Raw genomic sequence first — 22661 nt, forward strand, 5'->3', positions numbered from 1 at the left:
AAATGAATTATGCTTCACAGCGTCCTCCCATATGCTCTAAAGCTGGCCACAAATCCTTTGTTAAGTTGTGGAGCAAATAAAGTTTATAAAAGAAAGAAGGTAAAACTCATAAGATTGCATAATTTAATATTTTCAGAAATGACTACTATGCATTTTGGAAACGGCATGATTTCCACTGAAAATGGGAAAAGGGCTACTATGTCACTTTGGTTTCTAAATGTCATCTGTGTTTTTTGGGATGAGGGGACTGGGCTAGAAAAACAACCTTCACATTAAAAAAAAAAATATAAAAAGTCAAATTTAAGCTCAATTCCATCTTTATATTTAGTAAAGCATTATTAAATGAATTTTACAAAAAGAAAAAAAAAATGCAATGGTTGCTGATAATAAGGAGAGAGGAAATACCAACTATAAATGCTTTTCATTTAATTTCTAGTAATTATTATAATTAATTTCTCATCATGTCATGTATGAACACTTTGGGTGTGGAGCCAAGAAGCCGTTACATCAGCTGTTCTACAAAATAAAATGGTCTCCTTTTCAAAGGGTGCCTATATGTCTATATATATATGAAGACATGAGTCAACAGATGGATACTGACAGCTAGACAGAGGAATGCCAGCAACCTGTCAGACAATACTGGTCAATATGATAGGCAGTGATATCAACACACAAACTGCGTCTGCTATCCCTTGTATTTTCTTAGGTACTATATTATAGCATTTGCAGGAGGGATTTGAAGTTGCCTCATGAACTGGCTTTACAAATGTTAGCTCCTCATTCAACACTGCACAAATGCTGAAGGTTTCCTAAGTGGGTTTTGCTGATCAGTTATTTGCAGACTTTCAGATAATGCACTTAATTTAGAATAACATAAATTGTGCTTTGAATTACGCTTTGTGTTCATAGTAGATTCTGTCTGCTCATAAGGGGATAGCATTTCACAGATACCGTTTAGATAACACTTCTATCTAAAGATTGGATCAGGTTGTAACTATGACAACCTAGCAGATACAGCTGCACTTTGAGAGCAGAGATTCTCTGCTGCGTTTTTTAAATAATGGATCATTTGAATGTGAAATGTTAACTCAGTTCCTTTTTTGTAAGGTAGCAATTTTGATTTGCTGTATATAATGCAAAAGTATACTGAGAATTAACTTGTTAACTTAATAATGTACCTAATTTTTTCTTTTCTAATTGCCTGCAGTGATTTTATTATATATGGAGAACACCATTACATGTGGTGTTCTGAGGCACACGTAACACTAGGTACTAACACAAAAATGGGATAGTAGCAATAGGATTTTATGACACTTTGTTTTGATTTTTAACTCCTCCTCACTATATTTAGTAATGTGATCTTTGATTAAAGGAAAAAAAAAAAAAGAAGGTAATTTATTTGTATTGCATTTTTCTTTCATTTTTTCCCCTTCTGAATAAAGGTAGAAGATTTTTATTATTGCTTAGAGGGATGAAAAGCAAAATAGAGCTCCTTCTTTTGGGGAAAATATCTACAAAAATAGTCACCCTTTTTACTTTGGATATAACCACACTCTAAAATGCCATGGCACTATAGATGATAGCTATAAAGTTCCATACACTCATGGGGATGAAAAAAAAAAAAAAAAAAAGAAAAAAAGAATGAATGAAATACAAAATTATCTCCTAATAAATTCAGCAGGATTTTGGACTACTATATCATGAAACACAGGGTCTTAGCTCTACTGAATCCTACCATTTTTTTTTCCATGAGACAATCACACTTTTTCCTCTCCTCACTTACATCATAAATGAGGATGATTTTATCTTTAAAGCCTACCAGTTGAACAAAGCAAAGTGGAGAGCCCAAGACAAATTCTGCTCATTGCAGTAAAGAGGTGAGAGGGAGTTGTGCTAGGTCACAGAAGAATGAGTTGCAGCTGGAGCCTAGGAATAACACATTAAGTGAATAGGGCTGTGGTAGTCAGGGAAACAGCAGGCACAAATGTTGCTGAGAAAATGAAAAACAAAATGAAGTCTGTTCTGTGCGTTTTTTCTCAGCAGCCTCCATGGGTGAAGGCATTCCACTATGTATATTTTTATAGATAATGCCACATAATGCTGACTGATTTCTGATTAACATTTTCATATTTTTCTCATTAGATCCACAGGAAAGGAGTTTGCACTGAAGATTATAGACAAGGCTAAATGCTGCGGAAAGGTAGTGTGCGACAATTTACATGTTTAAGAAAAACAGCAGCAGCAGCATGAGCAGCTGCTCATTAGTCATAAATGGGGGGTGTGTTTGGGTTTCTGACTGTTTTCAGAGTATCTGTTTTACAGGGTGATATTCCTTTCAAGAAATAAATAATAAAAGTTGTGAGCATTAGTCTGCTAGATTGTGGAGTAAAAAAACAGTTAACATTTTTATTGAACTAACAAACACCAGAGCTTGTCCAAAATGAAATCAGACCAAACATAGCCTAGTTATGTTGATTTGTAAAATACAAAAGAGGAAATTTCCTGTTTTCCCTTCCCTCTCTATCTCTTATCCCTTTTTATGGCTGTACACACCCCTTTTATATATAGAGCATGGATTTTGGAAGAAATTTCATCAACCACTTTTTTCTGTGTATGTAGTTAAATGTCTTGTAGAACAAAGATCTCTTAACAAGAGAGTTCTATACACTTTATTTCTAATACATAAAAAAAAAAAAAGAAAAAAAGCCTGCAACAGAATAGCATGTTACGTAAGAGAAGCAGGTATCCTAGAGTGTCACAGACTTCCTCCCAAGCACAGACTTTTAAAAACGAGGGAAAAAAACCTAACAAATCTATAGGTAAAACATAGTCAGAAATGGAGACTAAATGTTGGAACAAAAAATAAGACTTCTATTTTACTGCTTTGCAAGACCTTAAAAACAAAGGGCTCTTGAGGAACTTATGACTCAAATGGATCACAGTTCATTGTTGCAAAAGCAACAAAGAAGGCAGAGTATTAAACAGCAGTCAAGTTTTGTTTTAAAGACTCTGAGATAGGAAATAAATGCCATTCTTTCAAGTGTAACTAAAAGGGCAGTCTTTTATTTTTATGCAAATATCCAATTTTCTAAGTAAATGATCACAATTAAATGATTTTGGAGTTATCTTTGCAACTGAGTTAGGGTTTTAATTACTTTTTATCAATTGCATAGAGTAACTGCTCTGCAGAGTAATATTCAGAGTTGTAATTGATAGGAGCGGCCTTGTAGGAAGATGCTGAAAGTCCACATGATGTTCTTTGTATAGTAAGGAGTTGTACACTGCTCTGCACTGACACCCTACCTGCTGTGATGACTTGCTCTGAAGTAGAGGACCTCTGTCAGAAATGGTCTATTCATGCAGATTTTAAGTTGTGTAAGGAGATGAATGTTCCTTCCCCGTTACTTTATCTCATATCCCTAGGTTTATTTAACGGAGAATTTAGAAAGGAATCTTAAAAATGTATAACCTCAAGAAAAACAGTGCAAAAATTGCCTTTCTGAGATTAAAATGTAGAAATTTCTTTGGCTGTAGGAAAGTTGAACCAGTGTGTTTTACTGAGAAAAAGTAGTATTTTTTATTTTTTAATGCTTTCAACTTCAGATGTTTCTATTACATGTTGTCAGCTCTTAAGCGCCATAAATTGGAATAGACCAGAGACCATTCTGTACAGTAGAGTTCAGACATATTTTCTACTTATCATTCTTGCTGCTTTAAAACAAATGAACAAAAACAGGAGGAAAAAAAATTACCACTTGTATGTTTTGAAGGGATCTGTGTCCAGATGTATGTGCAAGCAAAGACCATACTTAACAAAGTAAATATTTAAATCTTACTACAAGTTGGTTCTTCACCCTCTCTCCTTGCCAAGATAAGTCCTGTGTTAAAAACAACTATCTGGACCAAATATGTGTGATTTGTATGTTGCCCACTGCTCGCTATCGGTTTTTCTTGGATTGACTAAAGCATTTTCTACAATTAACCTAAATACCAATTATTCTCTTCAAATAATTCCTATGAATGTAGACTGAAATCTATATTGTGCTAAAAAGGAAAACACTGGAAAAAAAAAAAAAAAGTTGGAAAGCTTTTTTTTTAATGACAAAATATAGAAAAAACAGAGGAGTGACTGAAACCAACTGACTATACACTAGCCAATGCTTTGAAAACGAGTATCAAAGCAACAGCTCAACAATGTTTTGGAACCCCTTTTTAAAATGAGCATTAGCTATTGTCACTAGTTTTAGATAAAAATAATTTCTGCCTGGGTTTTGTTTAAACGAAAGGATTTAATGATTATTACGATTTAACAATTTAGTCAAACTAAGTAAAGAAAGCATAGATAAAAACCATTGTGTCTCAGTGAGAATTATTGGATATAATAAATTGAATATACATTATTTGTTCTTTGGGTAGAAAACTAACACTAGTTTTGAATTTACAGGCTTCCATCCATAAGGCTTAATATGCTGTGGCTGTTCACTTTTGTCTGTTGATGAGATTGAGCATTGTGTTTAACAAAATTGCTTCATGTTTATTTGTTTTCTTCCTCCAGAGCACCTTTGCTTGGAGCAGACATATGTTTGTTCAGAATGACAATTGATGCTCTTTCAAATTGAATCTCAAAGGTGTGACTGCTGAACCCGTATATGCCACACCTCACTCACAAAATGAGATGCACACAGGGCATGTGGTTTCTGAGTTACACAGACACTTAAAGCTTTGCAAAAACACAACACATCCATAAGTAAACCTGAAAATAGAAGCTAAAGTAGTATAAGATCTTTAATCACTTATGCACAGTGGATCACATCTACTTCTCGTGCTCTGCTCACAAATGCATGAACTGCATGCTGCTAATCAGTGCATTAAACATGAATAAGTTCAGACTCTGGTGAGATGAGGTCTTACCTGCCAGAGGAAAGGAAACTTATGTTTTAGGCAGGCAGTGTTACTTATTTTACAGGGAATTTAAATATGACTACTGTATTCCAATATTTATAAAGGAAAATGCCAATCATTATTCCAGTGGAAGAATATGCATGCAATTGTATGCAATTTTCTTCACTCAATAGCATTAACCAGATGCTAAGATATTCTGGAAAGCCAAACATTCTGAAATTAATTGTTCTGTAAACCCATTACTTTCTCAGAAATATATAGAAGGATAAATTAAATGTGGATAAATTAGAAGGATAAATTAATCTGTGCACTGTTCAGCTGTTTGGAGCCACAGCGAGTTGACTGAGCTGGTACATATTTTGCAGATTGTGTATCTAAAGATGCATGTAAAATAAACTGAAATCCATAACCAAAGCAGTTATCATTTTCCTATGTACAATCCATGTCCTTTTTTAAAGTGCAAGTCCTTGAAAAATAAATCCTAGGCAATCTGTCCTTGAATATTGTACACTAAATGAGAAGTGAAGGCTGGAGAGGATCAAGAACACGTTAGCTGTTGCTGGGAGGTGGCAGCTTACAAAGATCCAAGTCCAGAGGTTCTCAACCTGTTAATATCCACATAAGAAATACAACCTGCACTTTCTGAATTGCTGTCTTATTCTGGGGTCTGTTTTAGAGATAACCCGTGGGTTATGTGTTTGAAATATGTTAAATAAAATTTCTGGTCACCGATGAAGTACAACTGGGCTGAAATACAAGTTAAAATCCAGCATCTGACAGTAGGCTTTACTACATAAGTGAAATAAATAGAAAAATGGGTGCTCCCTGAAGAGCTGACTAAAGGATAACCGAATGGGCCACTTTATCTCTATTCATGTATACCTCTGTACCCTTTACTGACAGGAACACCTGATTGAAAATGAAGTGTCTATTCTACGTCGAGTGAAGCATCCAAATATCATTATGCTGATAGAGGAAATGGACACTCCAACAGAACTCTATCTGGTGATGGAGCTGGTCAAGGTAAAACGAAGGAGATTTTTTTAAAAAAGAACAGTTCTCTGTGTCGGCCAAGGATATAATGTCTAGGAGACATAATCAGATAAGATTTCAATGGCAATCTCCGTTATTAATCATGCAAATAGTCTTATCAATCAGTTCCATTAGTGGCATTTACATCTCTTCTGTTGTAATTAGACTATTAGACCCACAGATTTGAGGTAATCTTGCTAACTATGTACGCAGCCTAGAGAGATGTGGGTGGTGGTTTTATATTATTTACAACATGCAGAGGGTACCTGTGATATGCATATAGTAATGGAAAATTTGCATTTATTTCACCAATATATTTAATTATTTGCTTTAAAGGGAAAAACTCAATTTATCTTAGAAAATCATAGATACAATTAGTCCAGACTTCACTGATTGTGTTCCATCAAAATTAAAACCTTTCACTTCTCTTCCTCGTATGAAGCATTCCTTCACTTTATTTCCAGTTGTCCAAAAACTTGATGGTGCTATTGTACACGTACAGAGAAAAAATATCTCTAATTCCATTTTACTGTCACCTTGTGAATGTAAGATACAAGTTTGATGGAGTTTTATTTCTGCACTCTCACTTACCTGTGTTCTGCACTCTCACTTACCTGTGTTCTGTACACCCACTGCAACACTGCCCATTGGCTTGATCAGCCTGTCAGAGGAGTGCAACTCATCACTTTTTTTCCTGCCTGAAACGTTGATCCTGTAACTACCTCTAGAGCTGTTGCCGGCTTGGGAAACTGAAGAAAGCCTAGTTGTTCAAGTCAGAATTTTTGTAACCTACCCATTTATCTCTCATTCTAAAAGTTATTTTTACATGAGAGGTTTTTCCGTTTTTAAGAAAGTATTTTATTAATATTTTAATATTCCACCAGCTTGGCACGCAAATCCTGAATTGCTGCTTCTTCTCCACACGTATTGAAATGCTTGGAATGCCACCCACAGCTCAGATAAATCACTCCTACAGATGTAACCAGGGTAACCATCATAGAGACACCCACATAAAATTCATGGCAATGATTGGAAATGCTGCACCAGAAACTCATTTACATGTTGTTATGTATCCCAAGATAAAGAGGGTATCGTAATCAGACTACACAACAGGCCTACTCTGAAATCACCTGTAAGTTCTGCACTTCAAACTCATCCTGTTCAGCTGTAATAACTTGACATTTTTACAATATCTGCAACATTTCTACTTTGCAGTTCATTACAATTGCAAAACGTGGTATGTTAGGCTTTTTGCTGTTGGCTGGATTTTCTTTAGGCTTTACTCAAAATCAGAGAAAGAATTAAGCTGGTAAGATGAAGAAAATAGAAACTGTATGGAGGTATCTCTGTATATCATGCATATGAGCAGTCAATCAAATGAAATCAAGTCCAAAAAAGGACTATGATCAGTAAATGACCCAAGTTCCCATTCTACAATCTTGGTGAGAAGTTTTATGTTTGTGGAGTTTTTATCTGTTGTGTTTGTTTATTTGTTTTAACATTTTAACATGCTTCTGAGCATGCTTTTTGTGCAAGATTTTACATGGTATGTTACAAATTATCTTTATTATTTTTCCTGGACTGACCTATTACCTTTTCTTACTCTAGGGAGGAGATCTGTTTGATGCTATCACTTCTTCTACAAAATACACAGAGCGAGATGGGAGTGCAATGGTCTACAATCTGGCCAGCGCGCTCAAGTACCTTCATGGTCTCAACATTGTGCACAGAGACATCAAGCCAGAAAATCTCCTGGTACGTTTCATTTATTTTCTAATATTTTCTTTCTTACTTCCTTCTCATTAATGCAAATACTTGTACGTAAAAGTCAAAAAGCTGAGCAGGGAACAGAAGGAATGTTAATTTGGAATATGTACATATGAAATAAATCTTCTACCATGAGATAGCAATCACTGTAACCCAAATGAGCTATACTTAAACATGTCCTTAGACCTATCTTTATTTACATTTTGATTGGTTGCCATTTGGACAAGTAGGAATATGGTCTCACCAAACAATGAATTTTAAAGCTGTGTTGATGAATTATTTATTACATTTTGTAAGTGGGGGATAGATGGGCTGAGAGCCACTTCTTCCAGAGATCACATGGTTATCTAAAGCTTTTTTAAATTTTACTGTCATAGCAGGAATGAACATCTTTCTAATGACTTACCAGTATTCTAACCATGAATGAGCTCCGTACATACATTTATTTTGTCATGGGTGACTGATGACATTTTGTTCTCAGCAGAGGTATAAAGTAACTGAGTCTGTTGAAAAGCATGACCACAAAGTCTGTTCTGAGAACTGCTTATAGAACAGTGCACAGAATGGGAGCAGTGTGCTGCCTTGCTTACATAGAGGTGACACATAAGAATTATGTACTGCTTGTTAGATATTAGGTGTGATGCAATGAACAAGCAGGACCATAACCTTCAATACCTGAATCACTGTCATCAGGAATGAAAGGAGCTTTTATTAACATTTGATGGTCATTTCTTAAAGCCTTTTGTGATACTTGTCCATCCTGTTTATTAAGGAATCCTGGCTTTTCACAAAATAGATTTTGATTTATTACAAGGATGGGATTATAAGCTGAATTCTAACTAATAGTTAATTCTTTACCAACCAAATTCTACTGGCAGTTTTCAGCAACTGACATAAACCCACAAATAAATTAGATTGTGTATCAAAAAGAAGAGGGGAGGAAGCTTCTCCTGGAAAACATAGTCATAGCAACCCAGCACTTAAAAGAGAAAATTTATCACTTAATTATCAGCACTTCCTCAAATACAATCAATCTAAATTCATTTTAAGCTCTCATTGGTATTTGAATCAATTATAAAAAGACACAAATGTCCTTTCTGCCTAGAAAGCCTGAAGAGATTACTCAACAGATGCAAGTCCTATTCACAGTGATTGACAATACCAGCATGCTAAGACAGCTAATTGGTATGGAATGCAAATGCAAATAATTCCCATCAGTTGCTACCTGTTCTTGGAAGTAGTTGGTTCTTTTGCACAGGTTCATCCAGCTCTCTGAATTACATTCTCTTTACCAGTCATGCATTCAAAAATATATGCTATTAGTCTTATAGTTTGTACGTGTTTATCAAGGAGAAAAATGTTTCCATTAATGATATGAATTATATAGAGAAAGGAAGAAAGGCCTTGCTACCAATTATTTGAAAAAAACCCAAACTATTTCCACCATTCTAGAGATGCTAGAGTCCTACGTCCTAGCTTCCACTGAAATCATGATAACAACATAACAACATAACTTCAAGGAAACAAAACAATATTAATTTATATGGGATGTGTCCTTATAGTTCCCTTTACTGTTAATCCAGTTTTTGTTTTTTTCTTGTTATCGCTGTCATATAATGTTTTTCTTTCTATTATAAGCTACCTTCCTTTCTGCAGCAAAATAACTCAGAACAAGATGATCTATGGGGCTTTTGAGTCAGGTGCATTTGGGTCTGCACAGAAATCTAAATACTTCTCAGTCAGGTTTCTTATTACTGAACTTTCCTAGTGTGACTGCAACAGCAAGACTAAGCTTAGAAAGATATTTCCTAAGAAATATTTGGCCAGCGAGAGATTTTAAACCAATCTGATGGTAGCTGCCAATCTCTAGGTCCCCATCAATTACAAATACGTCATTATATTTTTAAAATATATTTAAAACTTATCAGCATTCTAGGCTTGGTTTTCTCCCTGCTTAACATGCTTAAGGCTATATAATGGGCTGACCTACATAGCTGCCAGACAGCTCAGTTGAACACTAGCTCCAGCTGCACTGTGGCAAGAAATTGCCACGCCATTTTTCTCCTCTTTCCCTAGAGCAAGCAACCAGAAACTTAACCCCAATCCATAATTTAACAGTCAGCATAGCTGTGGTGTAACAAAGGAACTAATCTGTTGCTGTGCGCTGGAACAAACTGTGCGTAGAAGCATCACTGCTGCTGTGCTGATCTGACAGTACTGCACCTCATTCAGAGCAAGCTGTGTGGCCATATACAGTTATTTTAAGGGCTATTACCTGTGTCTTTATCCTCAAGCTTGATGTTTGATTTATTTCAGGGTACCTTTTTGGAAGGCATAGGTAGTTGGTGGACTTGGCTACTTATGTAGAAATGTCATGTTTGAGATCTAATGTTACTTTTATTAATCTTTTCTGGTTGTGGTGAACAAGTACACATTCATTCACACTCATTTGGTGCACCGTGTGGTGGAGAGTAAGCAGGTGGAGAGAGCAGCACCATCAGGTAACAAACCACACTGAACTAAGTTGTTATCAGAACAAGATACGAATGCAGATATTTCACTGCAAGTTTGTTCTTCATTCCTCAAGGCAGAAGAAAAAAGTGTAATTTGGCAATTACATGAACCATCCACAGCTGAAAGTTTCATGTTATTGTTCAGATAAATTGTTTTTCTCCAGTTGTTATTTGGGGAAGAGCAGATGAGTGTTTATAGATATGAGTGTGATTATTCATTACAGTGTTGGCACTCCGCTTCTAATTCTGTTGGTTTCATTTCAGACTTGGTTCAAATAGCCTGCTGCTCTCATTTGGGCATAGTCTGTCAACAAATGGGAGTAAATACATATAGGGCTCGAGAAGCAATCAATTGATTCTACCATTGCCAGCTGTGAAATCTTAGGTTCAGAAAAGATCAGCCTGGTGACAGCCTGATTCCAAATATATCATTGTCTCATATTTTTTCAAACTGCTACAGCTGTAGAGTGATACAAATGAGGTTATCTGTACTCTTGCTTCCATGGCAAAATCTGTTATCTGACACACGTTTTTCTCAGATGTTTCGCTGTACATAAAAGTAGCAGAACAGATGCATTTTTCTCAAATTTTGTGTGTGGTGTTCATTTTTTCGAGTCATGCAAAAAAAGCTGGAAAAAACTATAGTAATTGACATTGTCCAAAGCAAATGCTCCCAGCTGTACTATCTGACCAAGTGTTTTCTGATCTAACCTTACAGATATTCTAAACTTACAGATATTCTTACACTAAATTCTATGATGAAAAGCAAATATATAAGGATTAATTGGTCAAAGTGACATCACTTAATGGAACCCAAAATAATAATGGGGGAGGGGAAGGTGACATAACACTACTTTACTGAGATCGCTGTAGAGCTAGTAACAAGAAGTACTTTAGCACCTTATCATAATTTTGTCTGTCTCTCTGGAAGGTACACAGTATTGGAAAACACATTAGAAACAGCAGAAATCTGCATACATATAATTTATTAGAAAGTGCAAGTATCACTGGATAACTTCAGCACTGCTATTTCAGCCAATGTCTTCTCTTATTTGTGAACATAGCACGCCTGTTCCTGTTCCAGTCTAGGTACTCTTATAGAAACTGGGATTCCACCCGTTTAAAACAGAGGAGATGCAGTGTTTTCACAGAAGTGCAAAGGCATGGTTTAACTGAAGCCTATTTGCATCCTGAAAAGTAATACAATTTCCTTGCACGTATTTTTTCTAAAACATTTTTATAGCAGACACACTAAGAAGTTACTCTGCGAGCATCTAGACAGCAACCTAACATTTCAAATTTAAAACTTCCACAGAGATGGCCATGTAACTAAATTACTAAATATTAGTGAGAGAAATGCTGAGTTTTTGGCTTTTTAGGAACTTGTAAAGACAAGAGCGTTGAGAAACTGAGTAAATAATAGCAAGAAACTATCTTCATGAATTTTCATTTTTAAATTAAGATTACTCACGTCTGGACTTTCAAGTGAAGCTTGGTTTTATGGAAATACGTAGCTTGGAAGACATTCCAGAATTGTGAACCTAACCCAATTTTAATACATGGCTGTGGAAGTTACCTCTTTTTTTCTACATTCTACATGTGGTGCTGATTATTAAAAATGTAATAATAAAAAATTAAAAAATTCCAATATCCTCCTCACCATTGTTTCTATTTTGCTGATTCTAGGTGTGTGAATATGCAGATGGAACCAAATCTTTGAAGCTAGGAGACTTTGGACTGGCAACTGTGGTTGAAGGACCTTTATATACCGTCTGTGGTACGCCCACATATGTGGCTCCAGAAATCATTGCAGAGACAGGGTGAGGATAAGTAACTAAGACATAGGTCTTGTAACCTGTCATTTTTGGCAGGTAGCTCCTAACTGTTATGAGAACTGGAATGCTCTATCAGGATGGTCCTCAATCTCTTTTAAACAAAATAATTATGAGAAAACAGGCATCATTCAGTTCCTCAGACAGACCAGCTTCCCCATTCGCTCCCAGAGTACATGTATGCCTCCTTAACATCTCCCAAGGACCCCCACTTGTGGTGCTTGTCTAAACCTGTGCTCTGAGCAGGTCTAGTTAGATCATGTCCAGGTCAGGACCTCATCGGGGTGATGCATTATGTTTGTTGCCTTGGTTTAATTAAATAACTGAATTTTTCTGTATTTATCTAGTGGTTGCCCAAACACAAAATAATTTTTACAGTAAGTCTTGCTATCTATTAGACAAGAGATCTCCCTTCCATATTAGCTGCCTCTTGCCTTAACTGTGAATTTGGTCTTCTGAATGGAAGAAGGTTTGCTGGATTGATTCAAGCATCCTTCACTGTATTTGTGGTATTGGGAAATATTTCAGAGCTGCCATGAGCTCAAACATCAGAGGGCACTTCACTGGCACGTTTTAAATTTGGACAAATTGAAGGTACTGGGAAGGAAAAGAAATAGGAAAAAAAGACCTCTTTCTGACCTCTAGCATTTTAATTTCTGTGCTTTAAAAAGAAAGGTGCAGTTCTTTATTCCTTTGTTACTTGTTCGTTTAAGGAGACCGGAGAATTGGTATCTTTCTTGTTGCTTAGCAACACATGATAACGTTAGAGATAGTTTGCAGGACTAAGAAAGCACCTCATTGTCTTCTCTCATCAGGGATTCCTGATTGAGAAACCTTGATGCTGAATTGAATGCAGGTGTATTTGGAAAACCCTGGAGAGCCTTGAGGCTTATGGAGGTGAGGGGAGGTGGGAATTTCCATCAAAGTGGTGCCACCAGGGCTTCCAAGACTGAAGGATCTAAATAAGATCCACGTATCCAAATAACATACAGCCAGCTCAAGTAATTTTGCAAGTCACTCCAATAAACAGTTATTTTTCAATCCAGCATAAGTAATGCAATCTTGTTTCCTCAGATACGGCTTAAAGGTGGATATTTGGGCCGCAGGTGTGATCACATACATACTGTTATGTGGATTTCCACCTTTTCGCAGGTGAGCATCTCTATTAGTCAAAAGAAAAAATAGTAAAGACCCAAATCATTTTGTAAGCCCCATCTTTCTCCCTGGAAGAGGCACTGTGGAAAAAATATACATTAGACCAATGCTTTTTGAAGTTGGTTTCAGTTGTCTATCTTATCAGGCTTTGGTATCAGCTTTACATATTCAGTTTTCTATGGGAGCAACTGGCTTGTGCCACTGTATCCAGGGATGGAGCGCTGTGAGAGCACTTTATTTTCCTTTTGTCTTCTACGTGGGCCCCAATTCAACAAATGTGTATGCTTTGCCCTCTAGTGTTTCTGTTTGGACACAGCAACTTACTGGTTTAGCGTCAAGGGGAAAGTTAATGGCACACAGAGGTGAGGGGAAGAATTTGCTTATGATGAGTTTTTAATCTTGTTAATCACTTTTGGTAAGCGCCATATGGTTGGTAGGGTTTGTGAATGTGATTCTCAATGTCACAGTATGAATGAAGCCTAAAAATAAGATGGATGTGTTTTGTTCGTTATTTTTTTTTGTCAGAGAATGAGAAGGAATTGACATATTTTAATAAGGAATTCATCCCTTAACATTATTTCTACAAATAGTTTGCTTAAGAAGGAAAATAAAGTATAACTGCTTTGAATAGAGTTTGGGGCACGGAGGCAAAGCATTCATACCACGCCATCAGAATTAGGTCTTACCAAATTATTAGCAATTTTTTGTTGAAAAACCAACACAAAAGGTTTGATTTTTCTTAACAGTGAGAGGCTGAGTGGATGTTTACAGTAGGTGAGACCAACAGAAGTTTTTGTTTGTTTAAATAAAAAGCAGCACTGCCCCTGACTTCTGAATATTTATGACCCTATGTTTTTGATACAAACATAATTATCCAGCCAGTAGCCTGCCAATACCCAGTCTACTGCACGTTTTCCATATCCTCTCTGTGGAATACTTTCAAAATCCAGTTGCAGTAGCTTAGAAGGGGCTCATTTCACTAGCATTCTTCCCCTATTACACGCCTTTTTGTGGCAGATCCTTTTGGCTGGGCAAATGACTTATTTTTAAATCACCATCCCAGTCATTGTATTTTGTGTTAACTCCGCAGTCTATTCCAGTGGAAGTCCTTTCAACTTAATATTATTTTTCAGTTTGCGTAACTCCTGACAGCATAACTATGGCAAAGAACTCAGAGGTGCCATCGCTATATAAGCCTGCAAAGTAGGCACTTGTAATAATTGATATAACAAATTCTGTTCCATTTCCAAAATCAAATTTAAAACTCGCGTGATAGATTTCATTCTTATCTCTTTCATTATTGCTGTTCCACAGTGAAAACAACCTTCAGGAAGACCTTTTTGATCAGATACTTGTGGGGAAGCTGGAATTTCCTTCACCCTACTGGGATAATATCACTGATTCAGCAAAGGTACTGATACATCTTCTAACTCTAAAGAGCTTTTCTGACAAATCACTGAGAAGACTGTGCCCTATTGGAAATGTGGGATAGAACATTCACAACAGAACGTTAACCATTCTTCCATGCGGCTGTACCTTTTTAGTTGGCATAATGGTACTTGATGAAAGCTCACATTTGCAGACCAACCATCATGGTATTGTCCAAGTGAATAAGTACAGCAGAACACTAAACATCAGATGTATTTCAGTTTATTTGATCATGAACTATTCACAGGAAATTCAGCGCTACCACTGTAACGTAAATGAATTTTCCCCTCCTGTCATTCCTTTAAAAGAACAATTATTGCTATATGGACTGAAGTCATATCATTAACAAAAGGTCCATGAAGCTATTTGATAAAGCTGAAGACATTTGCACCAGTGTCTGCCTCTAAGCCATGATGAAAGCCACAACTGCAGATTGTCTGGGACCTGACCATGCAATTAGAATTAAGCAGTTTTTCCTATCAATACGCTTTTTCCTATGCAAGGTGATTGTAAACTGGTGAAGTGATTTAAACGTCCTTTTACTCTGGAGGAATACGTAAGAGAATACGGTTTTCAAACAGTTTCACGAGTTTTATAGTTCTAATTTGTGCTCTTTATGTACTGTAACTGTGTACTGCCCATACAGAATCACTGTGTCCCAGTTGTGTTTTGTTCTGGTCACTTGTATGAGTACAGAGAACAAACTGGACCATCACAGCTGATGTTTGGAAGAGCTGTTTTTTTGTTCGGTTTTTGAAAACTTAGTGAACGTGCATGCAGTAAGAAAGTTGTGCCGAAAAGAACTTTGAGCAAAAATTTTCACTGTAGTTTGCTTTCCCATTCTCATCACTCATTTTTCTTTACAAAGGAGTTAATTAGCCTGATGCTACATGTGAATACCGAAGCCCGATATACAGCAGCACAGATCTTAAGCCATCCCTGGGTGTCAGTGAGTAAATTACATTTTACTTATCTCTAACTTGACATTACATCTATAAATCTATTACAGTGTAGTCCTCAGAAGCAGCAACACAATTCTGCTATACTCATTTCTGTTTATTCAAACACTATTGCCACTTGCACATGTAAGAGACTAGCAAGAGCCTGAACTAAGTTTCAGCTGTTGCTAACTCTGTTGACAACCGTGTTCTAACATAACAGAGTGAAGGGTATCACTTGTTGATTGAGATTAGAAGGTGCTGGAGGTTTTTGTTCTGCTTCTTAAACATAACCTGACAAGCAGATGTGACTTGGGCATCATCTAGATTGAGTGTGAAATATCACAAAAGATCATCTTTTAAAACTGTACTTGGAAGGAAGGACTATTCTGCACATTGGCATCTCATTTGCTGCAATGCTACTTAAAAGAAATTATAACTGCCTGTTTTTTCACAAGAGAATTAGCAAATAAAATACATTGGCACTAAGCTGATAACATACAGCTGCTGGACAGCCATGTGGGGGAACACCAAAGTATGTTGCTTATTGATTTCAAATCAGTTTTCTACTGATAAATACCAGGTTTACATGTATGTAGCCAATGCTGATTTCCACGTGCATTTTAAAAGAGAAAATACGGATTTCTCTCACACAAGAGAAGACAACTGTAATGATTTTACCTTTGAGAGGAGCTGTTATGCATAGATGCCTATGGCACTGTATTTTGTTTCCTCAATCTGGGGGATGTGATGGGCCATTTAAAATGCTTACGCAAATAAAGCCAAATGACAAATACACTTTTAACCAAGCATAGCTGTATGTACAGTTAAAAGGTAAAAGTTGTTGCTCACAGCTGTGGGACAAATTCACAGACTGAAGTTAAGCAGTTCACATGGCATTTTAAGAAACAGAAGGTCAGACACAAAAGAGTACTTGATAGGTTCCTTTCCTACATAGTTTGTCTCAAATGGGTTGAACCATCATTCAAGTAATAGAGGGCATTCATTTTTGGCCTGCTTACCTGAACAGTTACTTTGAGGTAGTACCTCTAGCTAATGGAACATTTCTCTTTTGCTCAGTTACATTAATTTATTTTTTTTCCTTACCTTCAGTATTGTGTTTGTTCTAATACAGGATGACACTTCCCCAGAGAATAATATGCAAGCTGAAGTAACAGGTAAACTGAAGCAGCACTTTAACAACACCCTACCCAAGCAAAATAATACATCTGCTGGGGTTTCTGTCATCATGGTAAGAGAAATAAAGTTTTTATGTATTCATATTGTACTTAGCATATTTTTCTAACAGTACTCTGTGAGCATGTGTGGTGTAAGAACAGCAAAAGCAAAGCTGGAATAGTCCCTAATTCTAGTTGTGTACTGTATGGATTGTCCTACTGTCGCTTGAGAGCAGCCAAGTCTATCATGGTGTGCTAGCTAAGCTACAAAAGCAAGCTTTCAGATACATGTAAACACTAAGTAGTAATAATATTGAAATGGAGTTTATTAACTCGAAATCCTTCATTAAAAAAGCTGTAATTTTAATCATACTGATCAGCTAGCTGCTGAAGTAGGCTCCTCCATTCTGCCCAAGCAATGCTCCATCTTGAGCATACTGTTGTTCAATACTGTGTTTGTGGGGAAAACCAGATTCCCATTCAGAAATTCTTTTCATAGTATTGAATATTTACCACATTAATTTTGTCCCACTGCAACTCTAGCTATGTATGTTATGTATGCTCCTTACAGGGAACATTAATCAAAGCGTACAAAGGAAACTACTTCAGTTAAGTAGATGTAGGAAAATCACAGTTGAGTTCCCTGCTATCAGCGCTCAGAACTGTGCTTCTAGTTGATGGGCCACTTTTTCATAGAAAAATGCAACAGTTCAAGAGCTTGAGCTGCCATTCCCATATTGAGGCCCACTGCTGTCTAATTTAAGGATGTGCTCTGCATACAAATAGTATCTTTCATTACTAGAAAAAACACAAAATTATCACTGATAGTAAAGTACCAGTGATTTTTTTTCCTTGATAGCTTTAACTATTCTGAATATACAGCCCACTTACGTTACCAAAGAGTTGTTCTTATCATCTGAAAGTAGGTAAACTTAAATAACATGTGTGCGTATGTTTATACTTTTGCAAATACATTTACATGAATTAAATAGGCAGTAGCAAGAGTAGAAACCTAAAAATGAGAGAAGTCAGAAAATGGATTTCAGGTTCATGCTGTTGTCTGCATTTCATTTGACAGTTTGACTTGACAGTTTGAGAGGGACTTCAGAGCTTCATTCTTTATTCTGTTGAGACTATGGATAAGCCTGAAGCTGAAAACTGGTATAAAATGCAATATATGTAATAAAAGCAATTTTAATTCTAACTCTCAGCCCCTCTCCAACTTGCATGTGACTTAAGCCTATCTCAGATCTCTGACACAGTGTAGCTTCTGGCTTCTTATTGGTGTGGTTTTTCCCCCTCAATTCTGTAACTACTGCCAACCCTTCAGACAAGAATATTATTAAATCTTTCAATTCTCCTTTTTCCTGCCCTATTTCCTCCTAACAGTTATGGAACGAAAACAATTAAATGGAAACAATTAAATATTTAGTTCTGAATGCAGCTTGGAGTTAATGCTGAAGGGAAAATAAACTGCTCAAAACAGTGTAATTTAATGAGAATTAAGCCCTAAATTTTGTTACTCTTGCTCTGGATTATTTACAGCATTAAAATTTAGTTATGTTCCTGGGCTTCACTTACATCAACACTTATAAACATTTGGACAAGCACAGTATTGTAACCACTGTGTACTGCAATGCATTGCTATTGCTAGATCAGTCCACCTGCATATTTAATGGAATCCCTTTTAGCATCACTTCATTCAAATATTGCCACTTAGACAATGCAGATAATACCATCATGTGGCAGATAAGTAAAACTGCACATACTTACTTCAATGTTCTTGAATAGGAGACTTTTTCTGCCCCTTAAAAGCATACTGCTGTTAACTCATTATTGATTTTTTTTTGTCAGTTTAAAACTGTTCTGTTAATCAATATTTGTTGCAATTGTGTTAGTTCTGCTTTAAGTAAGTCTAGTTTCTGTCCCTTGCTTCCTTCCTTTTTCCTCCTTTCCCCATGCCTGCATTGCTTTCCTCTGAATAGGTCCAAGGCAATGGTACGTACTAACTGCAGTGCTTTGTTCTGCTGCACAAAAAAAAATACATGTGCTCTGTCTGTCACAAGAAGAAAGGAGAAATAATTCAGCCAGTCTGAAGTGGAAAAGAGCTAAAGCCACACAGGAACACCAAAGTAAAAAAATCTTAAACACTTGCAAAGAAGTTTTGTGTATTAAGGGAGGCATATTTGAAATTTTCTAAGCTAGCACTGATAACAACTAGTTATTTCTCACTTCCTCAGACACTCAGTTCATTTCCCTGAGAGCAATTCTGTGCACGTGCACATCTTAAAATATCTGAAAGCAATTAGAAAAAGTATATATCTGCTACTGTTCACTCCATGAAGTTATAACATTGGATACCCTTCTGTGTCCCAGGAGCAAACTGACAGCTGGCAAATTTTCCTTGTCAATGTGACACAGACAACAGCCAAGACTAACAAAATGTTGAACTGCATCATGAGTGAAAAGACAGGAATTGTACGAAGAAGGTACCACAGTGAAGGACACAGAGAGGTGAAAAAAAAAAACCACCTAAAACGCAACCTACTGAAATAGAAATTGTTTCTATTACAAATAAAATTTGTGAGACTAATTCCAGAACAACCTGCCTTCCATATACCTGCAAACTATTGAAGACCTGTACTTGAAAAGCTGGAGCTACCAGTCAAGCTTTCTTTACTCAAGTCAGATAAAAGAGAAATCTGAATTCTGATAGCCCGCAGTGAAATGATTTTTCACTTCTTAACATGAACAGTTAATTAGGAGAACAGAGGCTCACTACTTAGGTTCTGCCTTGTCCTTGGTATCTTTGATGCAATAAACTACAGCAGAAAAACACATGGCATATTTAACTCCTATCAGAAAATTATTTCAGTATCCAGACCAAAAGATTTAGACAATTTCCACTAACACTTGGAAACCACTGCATTACAGAAGTCCTTCTGAACAATTAAATGAAAGAACATAAAAGACAGAGCACCTAATTTATTTTAACAGTAGAACATTCTGACTGAAAACAAATTGCTACATAAGTGTTTTATAATGCTTGTACGTAAATAGGAAGACATTTCCATGCAGGTGAAGCACGTATTTGTGTCTGTCTTCTCACTACAAGTATCACAGATTTGCAGATTACTGTAGAAAGCCCAATCAATTTGCACTTGACCAGAGGAAGTGCATCTTGTACCATTCCACATAACCGAATAAACTAGAAAGAACTTAATCTCTATTAAGTCTATATTCTCATTGGTACTTGTGGTTAAGCCAACAAGCATAGCGATTTGTAACGATCAGTATCAGCCTTCAAACTGTGAAACAAGACCCATTATGCTGTCCTTCCAAATCCTGGAAAACAATTCTGAAATTTCTGACACAGGAACTACCAGACGTCCCTCTTGCTCACCTTCAGACATTCTACTAGAAATGAAACATTACCCCACAGTGTAATATAATATTAATTTGCAATAGCTTTCAGAGGATATGAAAGTAGTATGGTTTAGCAGACATACCACATTTTCCAAGACAATCTACCTGATGCACCACAGAGTTCTCACTTTCCAGGCTGATCTGCTACTCTTTCTCCCACTTGCATTTTTTAGCAACACTTTTCAGAAATGATGCATTTTTGTAACTGCATTCTGTTAACTTTTTAAAAACAAGCAGTAAGGGATTCGACTTGAGATAGAAAGACTCCCCAGCTTCCAGCTGTTACCTTCACACACCAGTAGTTCTGGTCTTTACAGAAGCGCATATTATGCTCAAATTAAAAGATATCTAGTTAACTCTCTGTGTCTCGATAAATGCAGGTACATACATTTTGCTAATGTAAAGAGAGTTCAGACAATATCACAATCGCTTGTTATTTTTCTCTCCACATCAGACTTGCAAAAAAACTGTCAATTTGGATCACCACGGCAAATAAGTATCTTTAAGATAGTTTTCCAATGCCAGCACTTCAAAACAAAAAACAATTTCATAAGTTTTCTAATGTTATTTCTCCTTTTTTTCTGGCTCTAACGCATGCACTTAATGTCTTGTAGATTGTTTTAACCCCAAGTTCAACACAGGGCTTTGATTTAACTGCTGTTTTTTGTATTTTTTGCCTTGGGTTTTTTGTCTGTTTTTAGAACACAGCTCTAGATAAAGAGAGTCAGATTTTCTGCAGCAAGCGCTGTCAGAACTCCGGTGGAGCTGGAATGGAGAAAACTTCTGCAATTACTGCTGCAGCTGCTGATCCACACGCAGCCGGGTCTGAGACCCTCCTCCCTGCTGCTTCTGAGCCAGTCAGATCCCCCACGCTCCCCACCTCAGCGTCTCCTGAGTTTGCTGGGGAGCAGCCTGGTGTGTAGGACTGACTAAACCAAATCCACCTGAACATCCCTGTGCTCTTGCCACGGTTTCTCCTCATTTCACATGACAGTTTGTTTTCAGTTTTCTTGCACCCTCCTGTGGCGAGCCCAAAGCAGGCTCTGCCACAAGACACTGAACTTCAAAAGCGAGTGAGTAAATGTGGTTTTTTTGAGTGCTCTTTGCCATCAGCAGTAGGGAGAAAAGATTCTGGTAATGTTAGATGATTTTTAAGTTATCTGTGTTAGTTTAATTTCCTGCATTCACACACTCTTGGGCTCTAAGTAGACTAACTTAATGTGTAGCTAACCGCAAAGGCACCTGAGATGATGAAGGATTGCCCAGCCTCACTTGTACAAGCGGGCCCCATTGAGTTCTGATGAGGGTTCTCAGAAAAGCAGGAGAGGAAGACAAGGAAAGACAAGTTCCATTTACCTTCTACTCTGATGCCTCTATTTTTAGGCAAGTGTCTACCAAACTTGAAGAGGCATATTTTCACAAAAAATAAAAAAATAATAAAAAAAAGTAGGGAACTAACTGTAAAATACTGAGAGGCGAACACTGGAGATACAGGAAAGGGTGGTCATTTTTTTGCATAAAGTTTGTTATCAGACTTGCAGACTGCAGGGTAGTGTTTAGCTAATTTGAATTTTAATAAAGGGACTTGGGATGTAAACACAAGCGCTGGTCATTTATTTGTAATGAAGACCAGAGTCAAGGAAGCCTTTTTGTTCTAGCCATTTTCTATCCTAATCACAGATATCACACACTTCTCCAGTCAGTCTACCTGTTAGATACAATAAAATGACTTTGGGCCTGCAAACAGAATGCCTGCTGCATGTTACCTAGCTAGGATGGCCAGAGCAGTTTTTAGTTCTAGAGAGAGCTGACAGGAGCTACTCCAAGCAGCCGCCATCAGTAGCTAGCAGCAGTGTGTCAGCACTATTCCCCCCACTCACATGGTGCAGGCACTGGAAACATGGACTGGGGAGCAGACATGCTTAATCTGCAGTCACGGATAGAGGAGGTTTTATCTTTACCATACTGCTTCGTTCAATATTGTATGTATTCAGCTTATTCTTTTCCTTTGCTCGTTCTTTTCAATTGGTCATAGGTCATTTTCTTTCTTAGCTATACTTTCTACTAGAATTGTAAACAAAGACCTGCAATAAACTTTCTTCATTAAAAAAAAAGAAAAACAACAAAAAACAGCTCTCAATCATTTATTTCTTTGAGAATTCAGTTATCTTGTCTCTGAAGAGTCTGAACACTTGGGTGCATAGCAAGAAGATTTCATAAAATAAATCCGAGTATTTCTCATACGCTTTTAAAGTCCCTTGATTTCAATGGAGGACCAAGGCAATACACAACTGAGCATAACTAAAAATACTCTGCCTTATTCAAAAAGGCAATAAAGCACACAAAACGCCAATTTCTAACCTACGCTCATGGAACAGCTGAGAGACTTACAGGTACAGTGACAAAATCAGTTGTGAAGGAATGAAAAGGTATTACAGGTATGAAAAGAGATTACAGGCCCTAATAAAAATAAAAAAATTGGGCTTGATT

General features: G+C 36.8%; 1 protein-coding gene across 6 annotated transcripts in view; it reads left to right on the forward strand.

Annotated features, from left to right (window-relative positions):
- Nucleotides 1-22301, forward strand: part of DCLK2 (doublecortin like kinase 2) — a 78375-nt gene extending 56074 nt beyond the window's left edge. For 2 of the 6 annotated variants that reach the window (XM_042871018.1, XM_042871019.1), the window contains 10 exons: nucleotides 2143-2200; nucleotides 5806-5925; nucleotides 6399-6479; nucleotides 7543-7689; nucleotides 11901-12034; nucleotides 13121-13198; nucleotides 14516-14612; nucleotides 15498-15578; nucleotides 16703-16819; nucleotides 20873-22301. In XM_042871018.1, the coding sequence (XP_042726952.1) occupies nucleotides 2143-2200; nucleotides 5806-5925; nucleotides 6399-6479; nucleotides 7543-7689; nucleotides 11901-12034; nucleotides 13121-13198; nucleotides 14516-14612; nucleotides 15498-15578; nucleotides 16703-16819; nucleotides 20873-21094 (1135 nt within the window). In that variant the 3' untranslated portion in view covers nucleotides 21095-22301. Of the gene's footprint in view, nucleotides 1-2142; nucleotides 2201-5805; nucleotides 5926-6398; nucleotides 6480-7542; nucleotides 7690-11900; nucleotides 12035-13120; nucleotides 13199-14515; nucleotides 14613-15497; nucleotides 15579-16702; nucleotides 16820-17823; nucleotides 17907-20872 lie in introns of all 6 variants that reach the window. The other 4 variants (XM_042871020.1, XM_042871021.1, XR_006178845.1 and 1 more) reach the window with 3 other exon arrangements.
- The last annotated feature ends 360 nt before the right edge of the window (nucleotides 22302-22661 follow it).

The sequence above is a fragment of the Lagopus leucura genome, unplaced genomic scaffold (genome assembly GCF_019238085.1).
Source record: "Lagopus leucura isolate 7727_CA_CO unplaced genomic scaffold, USGS_WTPT01 Super-Scaffold_100004, whole genome shotgun sequence".
Taxonomy (NCBI): domain Eukaryota; kingdom Metazoa; phylum Chordata; class Aves; order Galliformes; family Phasianidae; genus Lagopus; species Lagopus leucura.